The sequence below is a fragment of the Coenobita brevimanus genome, chromosome 71 (assembly GCF_032717465.1).
Source record: "Coenobita brevimanus isolate Jiangsu-jjx chromosome 71, ASM3271746v2, whole genome shotgun sequence".
NCBI lineage: Eukaryota > Metazoa > Arthropoda > Malacostraca > Decapoda > Coenobitidae > Coenobita > Coenobita brevimanus.
The window spans coordinates 3775668-3799034 of NC_137024.1; the positions used below are offsets into that span (position 1 = coordinate 3775668).

Here is a 23367-nt window from a genome sequence, read left to right on the forward strand (position 1 = left end):
TGACATCTTTCTGTTCATCCTGATATTTTTCTTCTTATACATGACACCACTGCTCCTTGCCTGCTTAGCTCTTCCTTACTCCAGTGCATTCTGATTTCTGACTTCTACCTGACATCTTTTTCTTCCTATGGATCAGCTGTCTCACCTGTGTCGGTGAGCGGCCTCCATACAGACTGCGTTCCACCTCTCTCTCCTGTCTCAAAAGATCCGTCAGGTCAGGTGGTGGCTTCACTGATGTTTCTGTTGGCCACAAATACGCTTACTAAACTTATGTGTTATTTATGCAGTACAATTTCTGCAATCAAAGATAGAAGCAACTCTAAGCAATGTGAAAAATTTTAATAACCCCGGTTAAAATGTAAAGTGATGCTGCTTTAAAATATATCCTGATATTATGGCTTTTAACTGTGGGTTCTGAGTTCTCTTTAGCTGAATAAAATCTTTGTATGAGTAAATAGTGCTTCAACTGACATAATACAGCATTAAAAGTAAATCAGATTAAAGTGTAACCAAATATATAAATTAATATTGTCACATTACCCTCCTAACCTTTATTCTTTCAAATACATTGGGTGGGAGGGAACTTTTTCAACACATTCCATTATAAAAATATTTTTGATCAACACTAATGACCATATAAATATATATATATATATATATATATATATATATATATATATATATATGTGTGCTAAAGATACATACAGTACTTTGACTCACCCTCTTCGATGTAGTTTGACGAAGTTCCAAGGAAGTTTGACATGCGGCGATAAATCTCTTTCTTCAGGCGTCGCGTCGAGTTCTCTCGGGTGAAACCATCCTATCCAGGGACACAAATCACAGTTAAAATACTTCATGCATAAACAATGTAACATCCAGTCCCATATCAACCCCTGCAAGATGTTGGAGCTTGGGACTAGGCTACTGCAGTCCAGAACAGTAAAGGGAATGCCATTGGTGTACACATCTGGTGGCATCAAATGATCAAAAACCTTTCAGCCATCACTTATGGATTCAAACCAATGCATACAGCACCTAATCTGTGTTAAAATGGTGTGCTAACCTCTTGAATCTGATAACATTTTAAATTTTATTCAAGTTATCTTCAAATGATTGGCCCTTGACCTTTGACTGATGCTGCTACTGTGAGCTGGATTATATGCAGGCAGCAGGTGTGTCTGGGTGGACTGCTGAAATGCTGAAGGCCTCAAGAGATACAGGAATGTGTTTAGTTACTGATCTGATAAATACAATTATGTGCATTATGAATATGTTATCCCAGATGAGTGGCTGAAGAGTGTGATTGTAAATGTGTTCAAGTGGAAGGGTGATGCCCTAGAAAAAAGATATTATAGAGGGATAAAATTTTTGGACCAGATAATGAAGGTAATGTAGGGAGTCCTAGAAGGTATGATAAGGGAAAGAGTGAATACTGATGAGATGCAGTTCGAGTTTATGCCCAGCATGGGGACCACTCACATCATAATCACTGTCTGACAGCTTCAGGAAATATATATATGAAAGAAAAGGGTATGGTACTTTGTTGCTGATTTGAAGTAGGACTTTGTCAGATCCCTATGGAAGTGGTGAAGTGGGCAATCAGAAAACCTGGGATTGCGGAGTGACTGTTTATAGTGGTTGTGGCTATGTATGTCAGTGCTTGCACCCCCAGGTGAGAATGAATGGAGATTTGAGTTTTCAGTGAATGCTGGCGTGCATCAGGGGTCAGTCTTGATCCCCTCATTGTCTGTCATGGTGCTGCTGGCTCTCTCACGTGACTTCCGAAAAGGACTCCCATGGGAGATGTTGTATGCTGATGACTTGGTGTTGATTGCAAAGAATGAACAGAAGGGAGAGGAAAGATTTAGGATACGGTAAAACAGAATGGGTACAAGAGTTTGAGAGTAAATGCAGATAAAATGGAAATGATGATACCTATGGCTGGTGGCAGCACTGTCAAAGCAGAAAGAGTGTGGCTATATGCAGTTTGCCACAAAGGTGAGGGAAGTAACTCCATTTTGTGCGGTGTTTGTGATAAGTGGGCGCATAAGAGATATAGTGGTATTAGAGGTAGACTGTGAAATATGCTGATTTCATGTGTGCAGTTTGTAGGGGATAGCATGTAGAGATTGTCAACCATGATAGGACTGATCTTCCTAGTGAGTGTGTGGAACAGATTTGTTATTTGGGGGACATGTTATGTGCTGGAGGTCAGGTAGGAGCTAGCTCCATGGCTTGGGTAGGGAAAAGTTGGAGGAAGTTCATGAGGCTGTTGCCCTCTCCCACCATGCTAGGAGATCTTTATATGTGTCATGTATTAGGAGTGTAGTGCTGTATGGTAGTATAACCTGGGCAGTAAAGGAAAAGGATATTTGCAGGCTCAAAAACACAGAAATGGCAATGATTTGACGGATATGTAGCATGTCCATGAATGCAAGACCTGGTGAGGCTAGGGTTGAGACTGAGGAGTAGAGAGGAAGGATGGAATTGGAGCATATTTGTTTTGTGAAGAGGGGCAGATTGAGATTATCTTGGCATGTTGAGAAGATGGAGAATGACAACTGGGTGTGGACGGTGAAAAGTGTGAACAGTGGAGGAAGGGTTGTGAGAGGTAGACTGAATAAGACCTCAGCTGAAGTCATAGAGTGTGACCTCAGGGATAAGGAACTGTATATATGGAGGCTACCAGAGATCAAGCAGTGTGTAGTGCCAGCATTAGGTGATGATGGCTGATGCTGTGATAAGGAGGGGTAGAATGAGATGGTCTGGGCATGCTGAGAGGATGGAGAATGGCAACTGGGTGTGGAAGGTGAGAAGTGTGAACAATGGAAATAAGGTTGTGAGAGGCAGACAGATCATCAAATGAGATGAGGTCAAAGACTGTGACCTCAGGGATAAGGGACTGAATATGGAGGCTGCCAGATATCAAGCGGCATGAAGAGCCATCATTAGGTGACCAAGGATGACACATGCAAGTATGCCAGAGCCTTTACAAATGTTACAATATAATAAAAACAATACAATATTATATATATACTGGGGAAGGGGGGATAGAATACTTCCCCAGTATTCACTGCTTGTCGTAAGAGGCGACTAAAAGGGACACTTTTATCTACATTCTTTTTGCTCTCTTTCTTTCCCTTGTACTTTGTCTGTCCAAACCCTCTGCATTTTACTTTCATTTAGTTAATTTCCTCTCTCCACTGTCTGGTTCCTGCGAGTCACTGGCATTGGCTCCAGGGTAAAAAAAATTTACTGCCTAAGAAATCTTGATGAACTCTGGTGATGAAGCAATGGCCCTCAGTTCCGTGCAGCCCTTAAGTGGGCAGGGGGTGCTAAGAATCCCACGGTGTAGAAATAAGTTCATAAATCCAAAAAGAATCTTAAGAATAGGAAACTGGAATGTTCGAACTCTCAATCAGGCTGGTAAAATGGAAGAACTTATATCAGTGTTCAAGGAATACAAGATGGATATTTGTGCTCTTACAGAAACGAGGTTGCTTGGAGTTGATAAAATGAATTTGGAAGATGGTATTACTATGTTGGTTTCTGGTAGGAGTGATGGAAATCATTACCAAGGAGTAGGCTTACTGCTGAGTAGAGATGCTTGCAAGGCACTATGTGAGTTTGAACCAATTAATGAGCGCTTGCTTTATGCTCGCTTAAAATCTGACCATGGTAATATCAGTATGGTTGTAGGGTACGCTCCGACAAATGAGGCTGCTGATGAAATGAAGGATGACATTTATGAGAAGCTGCAAGATGTAGTGAATAGAGTGGCAAGACATGATGTGTTAGTTTGCATTGGTGATTTTAATGCAATTGTTGGCAGTAGTAGGGATGGCTTTGAAGATTGTATGGGTAAGGAGGGTGCTGGTATAAGAAACGAAAATGGGGTGCGACTTGCAAGCTTTTGTTTGGCAAATGACCTTATCATTGGTGGAACTATCTTTGAGCATAGAAAAACACATAAGACTACTTGGATTTCACCATGTGGTAAATATTGTAACCAGATTGACCACATTGCAATTAGCAGAAGGCATAGAAGTTATTTGCAAGATGTTTGCGTAAGGAGGGGAGCAGATATAGGTAGTGATCATCAACTTGTTGTGTCAAAGATTAAAATAAAACTTAAGAGAAACGTTAATGGTAATTGTACAGGAGGTAATAATTATGATTTTGATGAGCTGAGAAGTGATGAGAGCACGAGGGAAAAGTTTCGGTGCGAATGTAAAAACAGGTTTCTAGTCCTGCAGACTTTGATGGAATCTGAAGACAATGATATTAATCAAATGTGGAGAGAGGTAAAAGAGGTTTTGCATGAGAGTGCTAAGGTTACTATTAAGAAAAAGGGAAAAGCGAGAAGGAAAAAGTGGATGTCAGATGAAACATGGAATGTAATTCAGAAAAGGTAAGTGGCTAAGTTAAGAAGTGAAGAACAACATGTTGATGGCCAGGTAGTTGAAGTACTTAGAGCAAAGTACTGGAGTTTACATTCTGAAGTAAAAAGACTCGTTAGACGTGATAAGAGGAGACTATATGATGAAAAGGCGACAGAGACAGAAATTAAATTAAGTAAAAATGACGGTCAGAGCACAAGAGTTGCGTATCAGGCCATAAAGGAGTTAACTGGGACTGAAAGGAGAAGGAAGGAAATACCTGTATGAGATAGAAATGGTAATTTGATGACTAAAGTTTTGGATATAAAAGGAAGATGGAAAGAGCACTTTGAATCTGTTCTAAATAGACCAATCCCAGCTGAAGAGGACATTTTGCCAGCCGAGAGAGATTTGCAGATAGAAACAGGGGATATAACTTTGGAAGAGGTAGCAAAATCTATAAAGGAGTTAAAGAATTTTAAGGCTCCAGGTGAGGATGGAATATTCCCTGAAATGCTTAAGGTGGAAAACGACGAGTTGATGAATGCGCTTTTGAAACTTTTTAATGTGGCTTGGGATAATGGTGGAATTCCAGAAGAGTGGAAAAATGGAGTGATTATAAAAATACCAAAAAAGGGAGATTTAAGTGTGTGTGGCAATTGGAGGGGGATAACTTTGACACCTGTAGTTGCAAAAGTCTTTTCCAAAATCTTGTTGAACAGAATAGAGCCAGTAATTGATAAAATTTTAAGAGAAGAACAAGCGGGATTTAGAAAGGGTCGAGGTTGTAATGATCAGATTTGTACTGTAAGGCATCTAATGCAAGAAGCTAATGAGATGAAAATGCCACTTAACATGTGTTTTGTGGATTTTGAAAAGGCGTTTGATAGTGTTTCACGTGGAGCTATGTTGAAAATTATGAGATTCTATGGTATACCAGAAAAGCTTGTAAATATTATTAGAAGCCTGCATGAAGGTACTTTTTGTAAGGTAATGGTGGGTGGTTCCTTGAGTGATCCATTTCAAGTTAGGTCAGGAGTGATTCAAGGAGGAGTTCTTTCGCCATTGTTGTTTGTTTTGGTTATGGATTATGTTATGAAAAAGGTTGTAAGGAGAACAGGTGCAGGAATTAACTGGACAGAAAATAAGAAGCTGATGGATTTGGACTATGCTGATGATATTGTACTGATTTGCGGAAGTATTTACGAGATGCAGAGGGTGCTCGATTGTCTGGTGGAGGAAGGAGAAAAAGTGGGATTGGTAATAAATTGTGGAAAGACTGAAATTATTAATATGAACGTGGAGAACCAAATCGACTGTGTAATTGGGAATAATGTGGTGAAGAATGTAGAAAACTTTAAATATCTGGGAACGATTGTATCATCTAATGGATCATTAAACAATGAAATTGAGGAGAGGATTAGACAGGCTTGGCGAGCTGTTGGAATGTTGAAATCTGTTTGGAATAATAATATGCTTTCGGTACATACTAAAGTGAAAATTTACAAGTCCATGGTTAGACCAATTTTAATTTACGGGCATGAGTCATGGTACAGTACAATTGCAACAGATCAGAAAGTATTAGGATTTGAGAATAAAATACTGAGAAGGATTCTTGGGGTAAAGTGGCAAGACAGAGTTACAAATGAAAGAGTAAGGGATATTAAGAGAGTGGAACCAGTTAATGAATATGTGAGACTGTCTCGCTGGAAGTGGCTGGGGCACATATACAGAAAAGAAGGTTGTTTAATACAGGATGTGCCAGAGTGGATTGCTAGAGGAAGAAGAGGTAGAGGTAGGCCGAGGGAAACCTGGTTGAGGACAATGAAAAAAGAAGCAGGAGAGGAGTGTTGGTGGGACCTGAAGGAGATGGCAAGAGACAAATATTGGTGGAGAGAGTTCATTGAGGCCCTATGCATCCCGTGGGGTGCCACAGGAAATGATTGACTGATATATATATATATATATATTCTGTATATATAATATCTATCTATATATAAGGTATATTTTTTTGAACTGCCGTACGATCAATGAACATCCACATGATGGTGATCAACCAAAACAATGATGATGGAGATGCTGAATTTAAAGGCTTTGAAGGAAAAGTTAGTGCAAATGACATGATAAAGACACTGTTTATGAGAATAAGCAAGTAAGAAGAGGTGACAGAAGTCTTAAAAAGAGGGAAATCAGAAAAGGCAACTGAAGAGAAAGACCAGAGAGGAAACAGAAATAAAAACCACACGACACTGTAAAAGGGAAGGACTGTAAGGGTTACTATGTATAGTGTGAAATGAAAGCTATCAAATGCTAAGAATTTACATGATGCCGACACAGCATGTCTGCAAGCAGAAGAATATCTGAGTGAGTGGTTCAGTGTATATCTGAGCTGCACTGAATCAAGGGTGTGTGATGTTCCCATGGTTGTTAAAGGGTTAGGAAACTGGGAGTGAAAGTGGTGATGAATAGATGAAAGATGAAATACTTAAAATCTAATGTATGCTGATTATGCGGTTTGCGATTCGTCAATGAGATCTTTGTGAACTAATTGAAAATTCTGTGAATGTCTGGGTGATGAGAGGTGTGGAGGTTAAAAATAATTCTGAGTAAAGTGTTGGTGGTGAAGGACAAGTAGTCCTCAACTACAAGAATGTGAAATGCTCAGTGTCACACTTAAGTTATTCATTACAGTAAACAAACCATTAGAACTCCTGGATTACATGCATTTTGTAGACTACCATGGAGATTTTGTCAATGGCAAAGGTAATGCTCTATAATTTTTCAAGCTGATATGCTTTATTTCTACATGGCCTGCCACATCCTGCATGCTATGTGGACCTGGAAAGAATGTGGTCTTACACTGAGAAATACTGCTATCACTGCTTTACCAACCTCATCATTCCTGAATTCACCTACTGCACTAGCCATAGCTAAGGTGAAGTGTTATCTAACGCTTCGTTCTTTTCATTTCGTTTTTCATGGCTCCAATATGCTTGCATGTGTTGGCCTTGGTCACCTAATGGCTGATCTCCATGCTGCTTGATCTTTAGCAGCTTCCCTCTTTAGTCCCTTATCCCTGAGGTCACATTCAGTGACCTCGTCCCATGTCTTTCTCGGTCTACCTGTCACTGCCCTACCCACAACATTAACACTTCTCACTTTCTGCACCTAATTATCATCCCCCATCCTCTCCACATCCCAAAACCATCTCAATCTACCTCTCCTCATCACAACACCAATACACTCCAGTCCCATCCTATCGCTCAACTCTTTCATCATAAACCTAGCCCCCCCAGGCCTTACATTCAGGGACGCACTGCACATCCACCTACGCATTGCCATTTCTGTATGTTTCAGACTGCAAATATCCTCTTCTTTTACTGCCTACATCTCACTACTATACAGCATTACACTCCTAACACATGCTGCATACAAAGATCCCTTAGCATGGAGGGAGAGCCCTCTCAATGTCAGGAGAGGCAACAGCTCCCTGAACTTCTTCCAACTGCTCCTCACTCTAGCCACAGGGCTAGCTCCAGCCCCACCTCCAGCACATAACATGTCTCCCAAATAACAAAACTCTTCCACACACTTAAGAGACTCACCAGCATGTTCAATCCTTTCATGTTTGACAATCTCAACATGCTCTCCCTGACACACTGCACACAAGAAATCAGCATGTTCTTGCAGTGTACAGTTGGCCTAAGAAGTGACGGTGGAGTATCCAGAAGTTTTTGGTCAGCGATGGTGCATATACTCTTGCTTATATCTCTACGAGGTGAAAGCTAATACGTAAAACTGTTACAAAAAACAATAAATCAATGCTAAAGTACCTGTATATTTCAAAACTGTGGGAAGCAGTTCGTTAGTTACGATAATAGGAAATCCTAAACGGAACTAATTGAAATTTCACAACTATCGCTCAGGGACAGTCAGGAATAATTTGTGGAGTTCAAGTCTAGTATGGTAACACACAACAATTTCATAGTAGCGTAAGAATGAACAAAAGGGTGCCTCAATAAACAATTAAAATTAATAATTATTGTTTATAAAATAATTTACGTTACAATACTAGGGAATAATTTAAAGTCATTTATTTCCGTTTCCAATGTCTCCATGGACGACGACAGAAAGCGGGAAGGCGGCGCAAGCCAGTAAGCTATTTTAAATGTTTTGATCAACACGTACGAAAGGAGATAACATTTACTCAAAGATATGAAGTTATTACACTGCCTTTGGCCAGTTTTCCATCAAAAAAAATCTCTGGATTATTTAATATATGCCAAAGGGCTATTGGTGAAAGAAGTATAAAAAAAGAACCTCGAAATTTCCCTAGAGTCGGAGCTCCTTGGAGAATGCCAACTTCTGTCATAATCTGATATCCTCAGTGCATAATCGATTAGCAAGAGTAATAAAATGCAGAGGTTCATAAACAAATCACTGAGTTCAAAACTTCCAAATCTGCATTTTCTGTTCAGCAGGACATTACAGTTTATTTAAAAAGACAGATATTAAGGTTAAAAGATGAAGTTAAGAGTGCATGCTTTTGCATTGCAAAAGTTTATGAACTCATGTTTTGGTCCTGTTTATTGCCTAGTGTAAGAGAAAAAGGCAGAATCTGTCATACCTCCTTACAAGTAAAAATAATTTTACATCAGTTGGGAATAACGTTGCTAATTTTAATTATTATTGGCGAGAGAAAGACAGAAAAAAAAGGCAGTACAGTCTTGCTGCTACCGCAGGTAGGGCATCATTACGAATAATAATTTCATTGTTATGGCATCCTTATTGTTGCTGTTTCATCACCACAGCATTTGAAAATAAGGCAGTGTATTGCAGTCAAAAGAATTTTCCTTAACTGGTCTTCAAAACTAGAGCATCTGTATTTGAAAACATGGGAAACAAATAAATCAGGAACACGGAGTTATAGGCCTACTGCCCACCGCGCGCGGAGTAATACATATCACATTCATTCAAATCGGGAAAGGTAACTACATAAGTGTTAACTCCTAATATATCACTGCCTCCTGTTATTCATTTTACATCATTCTTGGCGTGATATAATATCTATTTTATTGATATGAAGTGATGAAGGCATTGAATATTTACCTTATATTCACTGTTTCATTGAACGTATGGCAATGCAGAGTGACCGAAGCAATCTGAAACTCTGCCATCACTTCTTGGGGCGACTGTACCTCTAATACCACCACATCTATTATGCACCCATTTATCACAAACACTGCACAAGATGGAATTACTTCCCATGCCCTTCTGGCAAATTGCACATGGCCACTCACCCTCTTCTTTAACAGTACTGCCCCAAGCCCTAGATACCATCACTTTTGTTTTATCTGCAATTACTCTTAAGCCCTTGTGCTTCATACCATCTCTCCCTTTCCTAAATCTTTTCCCTGCCTCCCTTTCATTCTCTGCAATCAACACCAAATCATCAGGATAAACCATCTCCCACAGGAATCCATTTCTAGAGTCACGTGAGAGGGCTTCAAGTACCATAATAAACAGCAAGGGGCTCAAGACTGACCCATGGTACACACCAACACTGACTGAAAACTCATCACTCAAATCTCCATTCACCCTTATCTGGGTGCAACACCCATATACATAGCCATAACCACCCTAACCAGCCACTCCTTGATCCCAAGCTTTCTCGTTGCCCACTTCACTACCTCACTACGAACTCTGTCAAAGGGCCTCTCCAAATCAACAAAAACAAAGTACAGTTCCCTTTTCTTTTCTATATATTTTTTCTGAAGCTGCCGAACAATGAATATTTAACATGAAGACAATATAGATAGCTAGGATGATGATGAAGTATGAGCCAAGACACGAGTTTCTCCAAGGCAGGGCAACCAAACAGAAACTGTAAAAATTCTTGGAACAGTGATTTGTCCTAACTAAAAAATACTCTGCTAATATGTCTTGACAGCTACAGCTCTTCACTCTACACTCAATAAAAATTAAGTAATAAATAAATTTGTTCTTTTCTTACAATTACATGTGGCATACTGTAGCTACCTATCTATCTATAATTATATACACCTATACACACACACACACACACACACACATATAGATAGATAGATAAATAGATATACAGTATACTGTATATTAGATGTTGATGAAACATACTAAAAGTAGCTCTATTCTCATATACAACAGGAAAACTGTCAAGGCACACAAATACCTTCTGCATGAACTCTGGAAAAGACCCAAGTGTGTCTGTGCGGTACTGCAGTACATGGATTTAGTGTTAAGTGTTTGCCAGTGCTGGAAGGAGAGCTCTGTGTGTCATTAAAACAAACTACAGGTATGCAGATACTTCCAGGAGGTACACATGGTAGGATTCAGCATCTGGCATGTTGCAACTCTCAAGTACACCAAAGACTCACATCTGAAAATCTCACAGTGAGTTCACAAAAGCGAGGAAAGAGAAGAATATTTACAACTGGTGTGGAGTTACTGACCATAAATAGATTGATGTTATTAGCTGGAAACAGCTTTCTCAAATAAATCAAATTGTATAATATTTTATCACTCCATAAAATGAAACTTTACGTACTCAAGTCATTAATTACTGTAAGAGAGTGGCATCAACCTTTTTGTGGCCAGTAGTGATGCTATCATACAGGCATCACATAACAATACCCACCTCATCATCCTCGTGCTCCTGTTCCTCCCGTTGCTGCTCAGACAGACTCGGGAGGTCGCAGGAGTCAGAGTCATCGTCATCATCAGGGGGAGGGGGAGGAGGGGGTTCCGAAGGAGGTGCCGCCTGGGAGGGGCCACTGTCCGTCCACGTCACATCTAGCACCTGATTGGCCGCATGCATTATGAGGGATCAAAATGGCCTCAGGCATCAAAGTACTTAGACAGATGATACTAGACTGCTGTGACACTACTCTGGTTTACTGAGGTTTATTTTTCTGAATCGCCATTTCACATCCAACACTTAACATGATACAGCTTTGCAATACACGGTAGTTGGTTATTATATGTTTATAATGCTTATTCTGTATACCAAAAATCACAGGCTGAATAAATTCTTTTTTTTTTACATCCGACATTAGGAATTGACTTGCATTATGGAAATAATTTTAAAAGACCCCCAAATAATAACGATTATTAACCCATTATTACCCAAGTTTCCTGTGTGTGGGATTTTGCTGGAAGAGTACTTAGTGTACTCCTCTCTGCTTACTGGCTTATACTGGCAAAGCTCTTGGGTCCAAACCATGGGGTTCCTCCCTCACTAAATTTTGCACACGTCCAAAGTCTGACTTTTTATTAGAACCACATCCCCTAAAGGGTTATCTTGAAAAATAGTTTTCTGGTCCATATCGCTTGACAATGAGTTTGAATTTTAATTCTAGCACGCACTGCTTTTATCACTGATCACTGCTGTAATGTATTAGAATAAAATCTCTCAAATCTAAAATGCCTGGTTCAAAAAATGTTATGGAAAATGGAATACCCAGTACAGTACTGTACAGTACTTTGGAAAGTACAGTCGTGGTGATAACTATGAGAAAATTATGTAAAAAACAGCCTACAGTACCATGAACTGTAGATATAATGAAGTACCTTGTATTGGCATAATATCATCAGTTGTTATACTTATCCACAAATAATGGTCTTCAAGTATGTACTGATTCTATGAGGATATATAACATCCACCAATGGGACATAAAAATATTATGCAAAATGGAGGTTTTTGGAAATCAGATTTTTAAATTTGGGAAGTTGTACTGTGATCCCTTGACTATAGCACACTTGGTTATCATAGTTTTTGTTATCACTGAGTGACGATAAATCCAATATGCATTTTTTAGCTAAACAACAAAATTATTGCATGCCTGAGCTGGGCTGAGCCTGAGACTCACAATGATATGCACAAGCCTCATGCGCACGGGCCCGGCACATCAACCATGACATAATTTGACATTTGACTGTTCCAAACAGAGAGCTGGGCTAAGTCTGAGACTCACAAATATATGCACTCACACATGCCTCATGCAAACTGGCCTGGTACATCAGCCTGTGAAATCACTGCATGAGTGAGCTCTTTTTGCTGACCAGGCCCTTTTAGTCGTGAAAGCCAAGGCAAATCACGAACTTTTCTCACCAGCGTCAAGAATAACCGCAACGCCCACCTGTATCCCCTGATGCAGTGTCTGTGGATTCTGATGGCTCTGAGGGATTTGAAGGCAGGGCCCTACTCGAGGAGTTAAGCTCAGGTAGTGGAGGCCACAAACTCTCCACCCTTTAGTCTTGGCACTCCTTACTTCAAGCCTATCTCAATTCTCTCCACGGTACGTATTTCCACCTTATTATGCCCTCTTCATCACTTTCTATTATGCTAACCATGCCTATGTGTGTTCTGGTTCTTACCACAACACTATGTATAAATTCAGTGGTTCTTAACTGCTGTGTACGGGAAAATTTAGATTTGTGCTTGGGGTGCCTAGGACCAATTATACTAAATCCTGCAGGTTCTGCATATTGTTATCACACAACTCCATTAACATGCGCCATGTTCAGCACTAAATATGCACAATAACCAAAGGATCTCAGTACTGTTTTATATACAGTATTAACAGCTCCAATTCAGATAAATGTCCAAAATATCATTAGCACATCATTAATGCAGTGATCAGTACACCATTCGCACTGTGCTGCCAACCAAATGGCTGGTTTAATATCATTCTTAAATATATATATATATATATATATATATATATATATATATATATATAATAAAGTAGTCATCTCATAAAACGATGGGTATGCATCAATTTAAAACCCATTGCATAACAACATATTGAATAGTAAGGTCAATATAACATGGGTTCAGTGGGGACTATGAGGGGGGCCAAGAGCCACATAAACTATTTCCTTGAAAAACCTTACCCTTTTAGGCTTGCCCTTGGCACCCTCAGTAGCATTATGCTTTCCACTAGGGGTAGCATCCTTTCCTGATATGATTTCCAAATCACCTTTCCTGATATGATTTCCAAATCACAAGTTTCAGTATTTCACACAAAAGAAGTTCTTACTCCAGGTATTTGGTTCTTGCTATGTGTTTAAATGGCCTTACAAACACAAAATGGAATGAAAGGGAGACAAACACAGCAAATGTAAACACTGGGAGGCCAACTTGGCTCAGAGATCTGGCTGACTGCTTATGCAGGTGGTGCCGTGTATGCACAGGATTGTCATTCATGGCCATCACAATTACCATATAAGAGAATTTTGATATTGTTATCACAAAACTGGGCAGAGTATAACTTTCAGTTCATCACTGTATCAATTCATCACATAACGAACAATCGTATAATGAGACCTGACTACACATCTGTCATCACCCTGACCCTTATTCACCTATCATACAAAGTGAATTCCTATATACAGTACATCCCCACAGTACACGAGTTCCGAGTACACGATACCCCATGTTTTTTTTTTTTTTGTTTTTTTCCAGTACGCGAACTGAACTCCTTGTAAGCGAGACGGGCAGCGAAGAGTGGCCCAAATCCGGGGTTACCCCGAGTGCGCGACACTGTCCCCCCAAGAAGTGGTAACGGGTAAAGGTGAGAAGTCATATTCTTGTTGGTTAAGCCATATCCTTGTTCATTTACCTAGTAATGCCATAATCTTGGTTTATTTTATCTTAGGTAATATGTCTTTGATAGTTTCCCTGTATAGTACAATACTTAGGTCTGAAAGGCGTCTCAAAGGTTGCCCATGAAGGGGGGTGCCGCCCATATGTAATTTTTCCCATAAATTTATGTATTCACAGTACGCGAATTCCTAGTATACGATGTCCAGTGTCGCCCATATAGGCGCATACTAGGGGGATGTACTGTACTTATACTGGAAACAGTTTATTGTACACCTCTCCCCCATTATTCGAGAGGGATGCATTCCAAAAAATGGTTATATAACTAACCTGTTTTTCCCATAAGATTGTTAAAAAACAGGGGCGTTAGGTTCCTGACCACCTGCATCATTCAAAAAAATCTTCCATAATGATAGAAAAAATACTGAGTGACACAGGGATTTGAGCTGTTTTCCTATACACCTACATTCTCAAGGAAAATTAATTTAGTACTACATTCATCTCAGATGACTGACATTTGATTTTCAAGCAAAGAAATACTGGAGAAAAAATGAAATATACCTACTTAGCGATATTACAGAAAGCCACCTAAACACCTCCGATAGCGTGTTTATTGCCGATCCCACCGACTGGACATGACTTCACCACACCGAAACAAACTCAAATGTATACAACTTAAAACCAAAAATAGCAGTGGCAGCCTAACTGGAAGCACTGAAACCAAACTTGGGAGCCTCACCCACAAGACCCCCCCAATGATTATAACCTACCCACCCTAGTGCAAACTAAGATGTGCATTACGTAAAACCAGCACCAAAACAGTATTATGCGTTAAGAGCGTTCGTTAATCATTGGCACAATCGTCATCTGACCATACAATGGCGAAACACTCACTGAGGCTGGTAGGCCCATGACTGCACTTGACAGGGGTAGTAGTAGGGGTATTGGGTGGAGTCACAGTGGTACTGTAGTATTCCACATGGTCAAATAGAAATGCAGACGGATAAAGAGGCAATCATTCAGCATGGCAGAGCGTAGGAGACTGAGGCAGCTCAGCCTGTCTGTCTGGGGGAGCGCTGTTTGCATTGTCGAAATGGCGGAGATAACTATGTCAAACAACGAAAATGGGATTAGATTTATAAATGCTGAAACAACGAATTGTCAAATACTGATCGGTTGAAAAACGAGGGCTTGGTGTACTGTATAAAGAACAGTCAAATGGCACTAGTGCACTTACTGTCAGAAGTTTTATTTACAGGCATTAACTATAACAAAATGAAAAACTGCTGAACAACATCTGATTATCAGTCACTGAAAAATAGTTTCAGAATGTTCCTTCTCTCCATTTGACACTAAGAGGTCATCGTATTTGAGAGATGAATAAAATACAGTTATTCCCTTGCTCATGACCTTGATCGGCTATATGAGTTGGTCCATAACTCAAAAATTTCTGAAGTTGAAATTCACTAATACTCAAGGCCATATACCTTATATACAAATCACTGACAAGCACAACTGGAAACTATGATATGACTGTTATACCAACTGCATCATGATAATTTAATCACTAATACCCCTGTAATTAACTCCCAATAAATAAAGTATACAAAATAATGTGGATGTCACTGACAAAGAAACTCAATAAATGCTTCTTAAGCGAAAGCTCGTATCTGACAGTTCATAACACGAAGTTTGTAAGTAGGGGAGCAACTTTATAGTCATCAATTGAACAACAGCGCATTTGTGACAAAAGTATTCAATGTTTCTGTGGATCTCGGCTATTATTAAATGTAAATTACTACCATTAATAACAAATTTTAAAATATGTACCCCAGAAAATTCAGAGAGGCAACTACCATCCAGAGAAAAATCTTAATTAATATGTATCTGTTGTAAAAATAGGTTTACCAAACCCTCAGATAACTTATCCTGCAATTTATGGTATACAGAACTAATAATTCTGGGAGTAAGTTCAAGCACCAATATATAGGTATAAAGGTTATAATAAAGGCATGACACCTTCAGCCACTGCACAAGAACAGCAATATGCAAGTACAGTATTTAACTGGTCATAAATTAACCTAAGAAAATTCTTTGAACTATGGCCATTCATGGGGATATTAGATAATTATTGTAAAATACAATATGAAAACAACATTTTAATCTGCATACTGTAAAGTACTTGGGTAAATTTAGGCAAGTTTAATTATCCGATCTTTTAGTCTTTATATTACACAAGGATCTGTAGATATAGTAGTATACTTTACTAGCTCACAAATACTTATAACTGAAAGTCAAACATTCTAGAACAGGAAGTATAAAAGGTCATAATTTACTATAAAAAAATACATTACAGTACTATTATTCCGTAATGGTTTCCTTTTAGCTCCATTTATAAACACAATAAGCTTATCACAGAGCTGCTCTAATAATACTGTACTTCAGTGTTTGTTTTAAATCTATGTAATTTATGCTAGTTTATGTAACAGGCAATAATTCATTATTAATTAGATTATGTTAATAGTACAACCAACCAAGTAGTGTCACAACCAGCCACTCAACAACCCACCAGTCTCCCAATCCAGCCACTCCATTATTCAAGTAGCATGCATGGGGTGAAACATTCAGATTCATGGTCCAGTGTAAGCAAAATTAGACTGTAATCACCCACTTGCAGCAATGTGTACCAAGAGTGTTACATAAAAACTTGCCTGAAATACAATTATGAAGGAATAACACACAAGTTCTTCGAAAAATCATGGTTCATGTTTTATTAAAAATGTATGATTTGAACTGCTATTAATAAAATGGAGTGTTACTGCTAGCAGTAGCTTTTCTGCGCAACAACAACATTGCCAAAATGGAAGTGAGAACAAGCCACCACCACCATCACCAAAGTTTATGAACAAAAACTACTGTCGAAGTCATCCTGAGAGCATTTATAAGAATTCACCATAACCACTGAAACATACCAAATCTTACTCCATGACTAAACAAATGACTGGTAGATGAAGTAATAATACTGGGTTAGATACATGCAAAGAGATTCTCAGAAGAACTACTTTGTCCTTAGTCTGTTTGGTCCTGAAGGAGAGCTTTGTGCCATATTCAGCTTGGATGGTCAACATTTTTCATCACTAAAAAAACTAAATACAATTTCTTTTAGCTACTGTGTAATTTCCAGCTACTCTATAGATACTTGAAGGGGATATTGTGGTACTGTGCTGTTCTGAAACTGAGTTAAGTTATAACAGGCCACTGTAATCATGTAAGCAATGTGTAGCCCTGCTAGCTAGCCAAGCTCATACTGGAAATATTATAAAGGCAAAAAAGTACAACCTGTTAAACAATAAAATGGAAATATACTGTACATGGCAAAAACAGAGTCCATGGCAATCTTCACAAATCACAGAGAAAAATTAGATAAACCATTTTTATTGTTGTTATTTCTCTGTTAAGTGCAAGTTAAATCAGTTAAGAGCAGACAGAATTACTGAAGGCTTTTTAAAAAGTTCATATACTGTTGAAGTTAAATATAAAGGTTAGGGAACCAAAGTTCGGAACACTGAAGGACAGATGACCAGTCTCTGCCCCTAATGGCATAACATGATCATTAATTTGTCTGAAAATAAACCAACAACAGGCAAAGCCCACTGCCAGTGGTGTCACTTCCATACTCTACCTCTGGCATGGCTGGCTCTGTAGGTGTGGGAGGCAGCTGGGGTGCTGGGGCAGGAGAACGCTTCAGCACAGGCAACTCTTCCTTAACGGGTGGAGTTGGAGCTGGAGATGAGGCAGGGAGAGTTGACTGGGCTGGCAGCGGAGGGAGTGACGGGGGCGAGGGAGGACTTCCGACTTGCTCAACTATATCAGCTCTCACTTCCTCTAGGGTCTGGTAGTGGTGTTCATCAACTGTGTCACTCTTTAGGTTCTCCTCACCGACCTATGTGCATTACAATACAAAAAAGGTCATTTATGGTATTCATACAAACATAACTAATGTGGCAAAAATCATCATTTTAAAGTATGCAGTACTGAACATACCATCTTTTTTCTAAAGACATTACAACTGCATATATGCTCACATTACCTTTTAAATACATGGTAATTACTGTACTCACATGCAACACTGGCTAATACAACTTCAATCACTCAGAAATACAGTATTACTCTTATTCAGGGCTGGTATTTAAAAGAATTTTATGTGACCTTCCACTTCCACCAAACCCAGGTTGCTGAATCCTACAGATATTCCCTCACACCCAAGACAAACTTGTGTACAGTATGTATTGTGTACCCTGGCAAAATTGTTCGGGACACAGAATGTTGACGAGGAAAAAACAGTAAAACATTGCTTTGACAAAACTATCATAAGCATGCATGTACATATGCACAGACACATACACAGACACACAGAAAAACATGGCTGGATAGAGGTATGCTTTTCTCACAATCTGCACAACTGAGTTTGGTTCTATGAATACTCTCAGATTACACAAAAACATTTGAATTTTTTAGAAATTGCTCTTACTGAAGCCTATCATTCCTGAATATTAGCAAACTGCAGCATTGAATTAGTTAAACTCGGAGGAAAATTTCAAAAGCATTTGTAACTTCCAATAAATACTAGACTCATTTACAATGCCACAGACTTGTGTTTCTTTACCTTCTCATAGATATTCTCATATACCGGTTCATCTGCAATGTTTTCATAGATGTTGTCACTGTGAGTAGGGAAGTCCTCATTCACAGTCTCATAATCCTTGATTACCTGCATCAGATTGAAAGCAACAGTAGACACAATGATATAACATAAACAAACAACATAACAAAATGCCAATTACAGATACACAACATGCACAAAAAAATCACACTATATATATATATATATATATATATATATATATATATATATATATATATAAGTATATATAATTTGGCAGGAGTAAACACAAGACAGTTCCCACAAGTACAGGTACATAAACAGAGGGAAACTATTGTATACATAATGTCACAAAGACACATGAACCAGTCCTCCCTATTCACATGTATGACATTTATTCTTAAAATGAATACATAAAATAATAATAATTTTCTGATAAACAGACTGAAAACCAAAAAAGATAAAGTAAACTATCAAATTTTCCCCTCTTAGAAGGTCACCAAAGATATCTTTGATAAAAATGAAATCGTTTCTAAACTCTTAAACCTGATGATATTCCACACAGGCATGTAATATCACTTGACTCTATCCACAGCAAACACATGAATCAATACTTGATGTTTAACCCTTAGGAGACGAGTGTCCGCATATGCAGTCCGTTACATTTACATATATTCATATACCTGTACAGGCATACCCCAGTTTAATGATGCAATTGGTTAAGTAAAATCCCATCGCTAAGCGGGGTATCGTATCTCAGGGTAGATTTAACATGTAGGGTATAGGGATGTGTTTTTAAGCCCTGGGTTTCTCCCCCAAACCAAGTCTTAAACCCACTCAAATGAGTCCAGAAACAACTTTCTAGCTAACCTAAACCCCCAAATAGCTTTAAAACAAGCTAAACCAAGCCTAAAATCAGTTTATAACTCACCTAAACCCCCAAGATCTGAAAATCATATAAAAAAGTCTGGAAAAAATCAAACTTGGTACCCCAAAATGACAATGTTCACCCTACCTATGACTAAAACACATTAATCGAAATCTAAAAACAGTTAATAGATCATACTAAATACTAAATTTAAGTAAAATATAATCAAAATTGGTTAAAAAAACAAAACCCATTGTTATACCTGGGTCTGGCCATTGTTTGGCAGGGTAAGGTGGCATTTCTACCCCCACTGCTATGCCAGGGTATTGTATATAGGGGTATCATATCACAGGATCTGCCTGTACTGTATACTGGAAACATATTATTCTCCATAAGTGCCTCTGTGTAACAAATACATTGCAGTAACAGTGACGCGACAGTGACGTGATTTGTGATACTGTTATCATCATCATTATAATATGGAGTGTCCAGTTTACTGGAAAACAGTATTACACAATGGTTTTGAAAATGTATTTTACTGCAAGTGTGCGGTACAAGTATTGCAGTGCCAATACAGTGAAATATAACTACCACAGTGATCAAAAAGTGAATGTTTATAGTATCTGCAACGTTGAATAGTAATTATAATGTGAAAATCATCTTGTGGTAAGCTCCGGGTAGTGGTCACGGGAGTGAAAAAATGTAGATTTTAGTACATTTTCTAAAAATCACTGCTCGTCCAGTGAAAGTTCAAATAGTCTGCAATGCCACCTATGAAGGCATGTGCTTTCCAATGGTACCTCATTTTTACTCTGGAATTACTCATCATGTTCTTACAAAGGCTTAAAAATTTGTTTACATTTGGCCAATTATGCCCATCTTCAGCGTCTGTCACAACATGTGGACACCTGTCTTAAGGAGTTAAGGGTTAAAAAGTTTACAGGACCTCCTAATGGAGGAATAACACTTTTTTACACACAAACCTATACAGTAAGTCCTCGTCATACGCACGGGAAGTGCTCCGAAACATCAAAAAATATTTCCAGAAACTGGTACTGCAAAGTGTGGAAAATTGCTAAATCACCTTTACAAAACCCATGGGTCATTCTTGTTGTAATTTACTGAGGATCTGAGAGAGAGAGAGAGAGAGACGGGGACATACAATGAGGACTTACTGTACTATAACATATTATTTACTGGTTAGTTTCCCGCACAGAAGAAGAAACTCACAGATAAACACTCCACACCAGAGCAGAAGTTTATGTTCATGAATATGGGCAGAGACAATTGGCCATGCAAGTAAGTGTAGGTTCTATCACCAGACAATAAAAAATAAATACATAAAAGACAAACCTCATTAATGTCGTCATCAGTGTAAGCATTAGTGGCCTCGAGTGAGTCCTCATCACACGCAGCAGCAGCGGCAGGGGAGGTGGGCAGGGGAAGGGAGGGAGACTTGTGGATGGGGGACCCTACCAGTGGTGTCTCCTGTAGTTTGGATGCAATCTCAAATACCTGTGCATTCACCTGTTTGAAAGTGATGCAAAAAATAACAGTAATAGCCAATCACATGCACAACAGGGTTACTCACAATCACATGCAAAAAATTCAAGGTTACAAAAACAAATTTCAAATGCAAATAACTCAGGTGAAAATTAATGATGAATACAGTATCTGGATGTATGAGGACTGAAATGTGTAAATGTATAAATGAAACAAAGCATAAAGCATGACACATGACAAAAATAATTACCAAACACTTTAAATTATTAGACTTCATCATGAACAAAATTATATACAGTACACACCAACCAAAAGCTTTGTACAATGCACTGATGACTGAATAAAAAAAAAAAAAAAATCAATTTAAGTGACCAAGCTGTGAAAATCATCTTTGAAAATCATAAACTTAATCCTCAAAGTGCTGGGTGCTTTCCTTGGCTGATAAAAATCATCTACCTGAAGCATGAACGAGTCCTAATGTTCTCAATAATTCTCAATGGCCTGAGATGGGACTGAAAAACATTAAGTGGGCTCTGCAAATCTAAGGTCCTCCCTTAACTTGAACTAAACTGTCTGGAAGTGGCAAAAATAATATCCCAAAATATCCCACCTGTTCCTTAGAGGCTAACCATGCAAATGCTGCGTTCTATGAAGCGTCTCTCAGTATAAAACAGTCTGAGCTTGCAACTCGAGTAAAAGTTTGCTGATGGTGAGCATCAATACACCACTCAAGTGATTTGAAGGAAACATGCCAAAATCTCTATGAACATTATAAAATGTAACAGAAAAACACTTCACTAAACATGCTTTAGATACCCAGTATCTGATTTCATTATGATGTTACAATTGTGGAATGGCTATATTACATGTATTCATCACATGACTGAGTGCTATATGGTCATTAGAAGGTTTAAAGGTGTCGGTTATACTTTGCACCACTTAACATTTATACCGCAACCACTATTTGATACTGTAATTGCTGAAAGCGAAGTCCCTCCCATACACTGACACGATTGTGCAGGTACTGCCTGCAGTGAAGGAAGTGCACATAACTTTTTTCATGATTATCATATTCAGTACCTTGCTTCCTCCAGGGAACTCCAACTAACAAAACATAACTGTGCCATAACTATTTCTAGGCTGCTTTGTCTATACAATATACCCTTCAAATGAGTAGAATTACAGTTGCTGCTTCTCATCCTCAATTCAAACTGACTGACAATTTATACTGTGAGAGAGTATGCTGCTGCTGTACTGTACTTGACATATTTGCATGTTTAAGGTGAGCACACAATCACTATCAACTTATTTTTACCATAAATTTTTTTTAACTACTAAACTGAACTACGGTAATTATTTTGTATTCTAATTTACACATTTATACATGTTCCAACATCTGTTTATTATACTTTAGCTGTTATAATTTGTGTACAATGACTGGATGACTTATACAGCTATCAGTAATTGTAAGTATTTATGGCTTTTGGACTTCCTGGGTTTGGGGAACCCAAACTCCCACAGGGTATAAGGATAAACTGTATGCGTCAGATACCCTTAACTGCTTTTCTTGCTTTTTCATTTACGTACTGTTCCACACTCTTCTTCTATATCAAACATGAGCTTTCTCTACCAACATTACCCTCAGTTTTACCTTTTGCAGTCTGAATGTGTCCATTCTATCTCAGGTGTTAATCTACATTCACTTTACAACATCTTAATTCGCTCCTTAAGTTCTCACTTCAACACCCTAATTCATTCCTAAAGCTCTCTCTTCAACATCACAGTTAACATACAATACTTTACCTCTTAAGCTAACTAACCTATCTGTGTCTACAGTTGTTCCAAATGAGGCCATCGCTACATTATGCAATCTTAACCCTTTCGCTATGGTTCGTGCAATTATTTATTATGCTAACAACAGATGATTTTGTTCAGCTGAGAGAAATCTGAATAACAAAAAGGTTAAAAATGTTCTCAATTAGCTCTTCCACTGTTAAAGAGATACAGTATTTAGGGTATCTTATACATGCTTATGTGAGACAATTTTGTTCAGCCAAAAGAGACACTATGCAGTCAACAGGTTAAAAATTTTGTCTTTCACAGCTTCCTCAAAGATGCTGCCTAGCAATCTGCGCTAAATTTAGGCCAGCCACTCACGCTTCTATACAGCATCACTACATTGTGCAGTGCTTTTCACTTTTTCTCCATCTGTGACTAACTCACACCAACAGTGTGTTGCTCAAACAGAGAATCCAGAAACTGAAAATCACATGAGGAGTGCTTAGTTTCTCTTGGTAAATTTTATCTTCAACTT

The 23367-nt window shown here is 38.5% G+C and overlaps 1 protein-coding gene across 1 annotated transcript in view; it reads right to left on the minus strand.

Annotated features, from left to right (window-relative positions):
• Nucleotides 1-23367, minus strand: part of LOC145406848 (uncharacterized) — a 123871-nt gene that overhangs the window by 24663 nt on the left and 75841 nt on the right. The window contains exons 11-16 of the mRNA XM_080277956.1: nt 20904-21077; nt 18686-18790; nt 17702-17962; nt 11053-11214; nt 721-820; nt 146-240 (exon numbers count right to left, since the gene is read on the minus strand). Of these exons, the coding sequence (XP_080134082.1) occupies nt 146-240; nt 721-820; nt 11053-11214; nt 17702-17962; nt 18686-18790; nt 20904-21077 (897 nt within the window). The remainder of the gene's footprint in view (nt 1-145; nt 241-720; nt 821-11052; nt 11215-17701; nt 17963-18685; nt 18791-20903; nt 21078-23367) is intronic.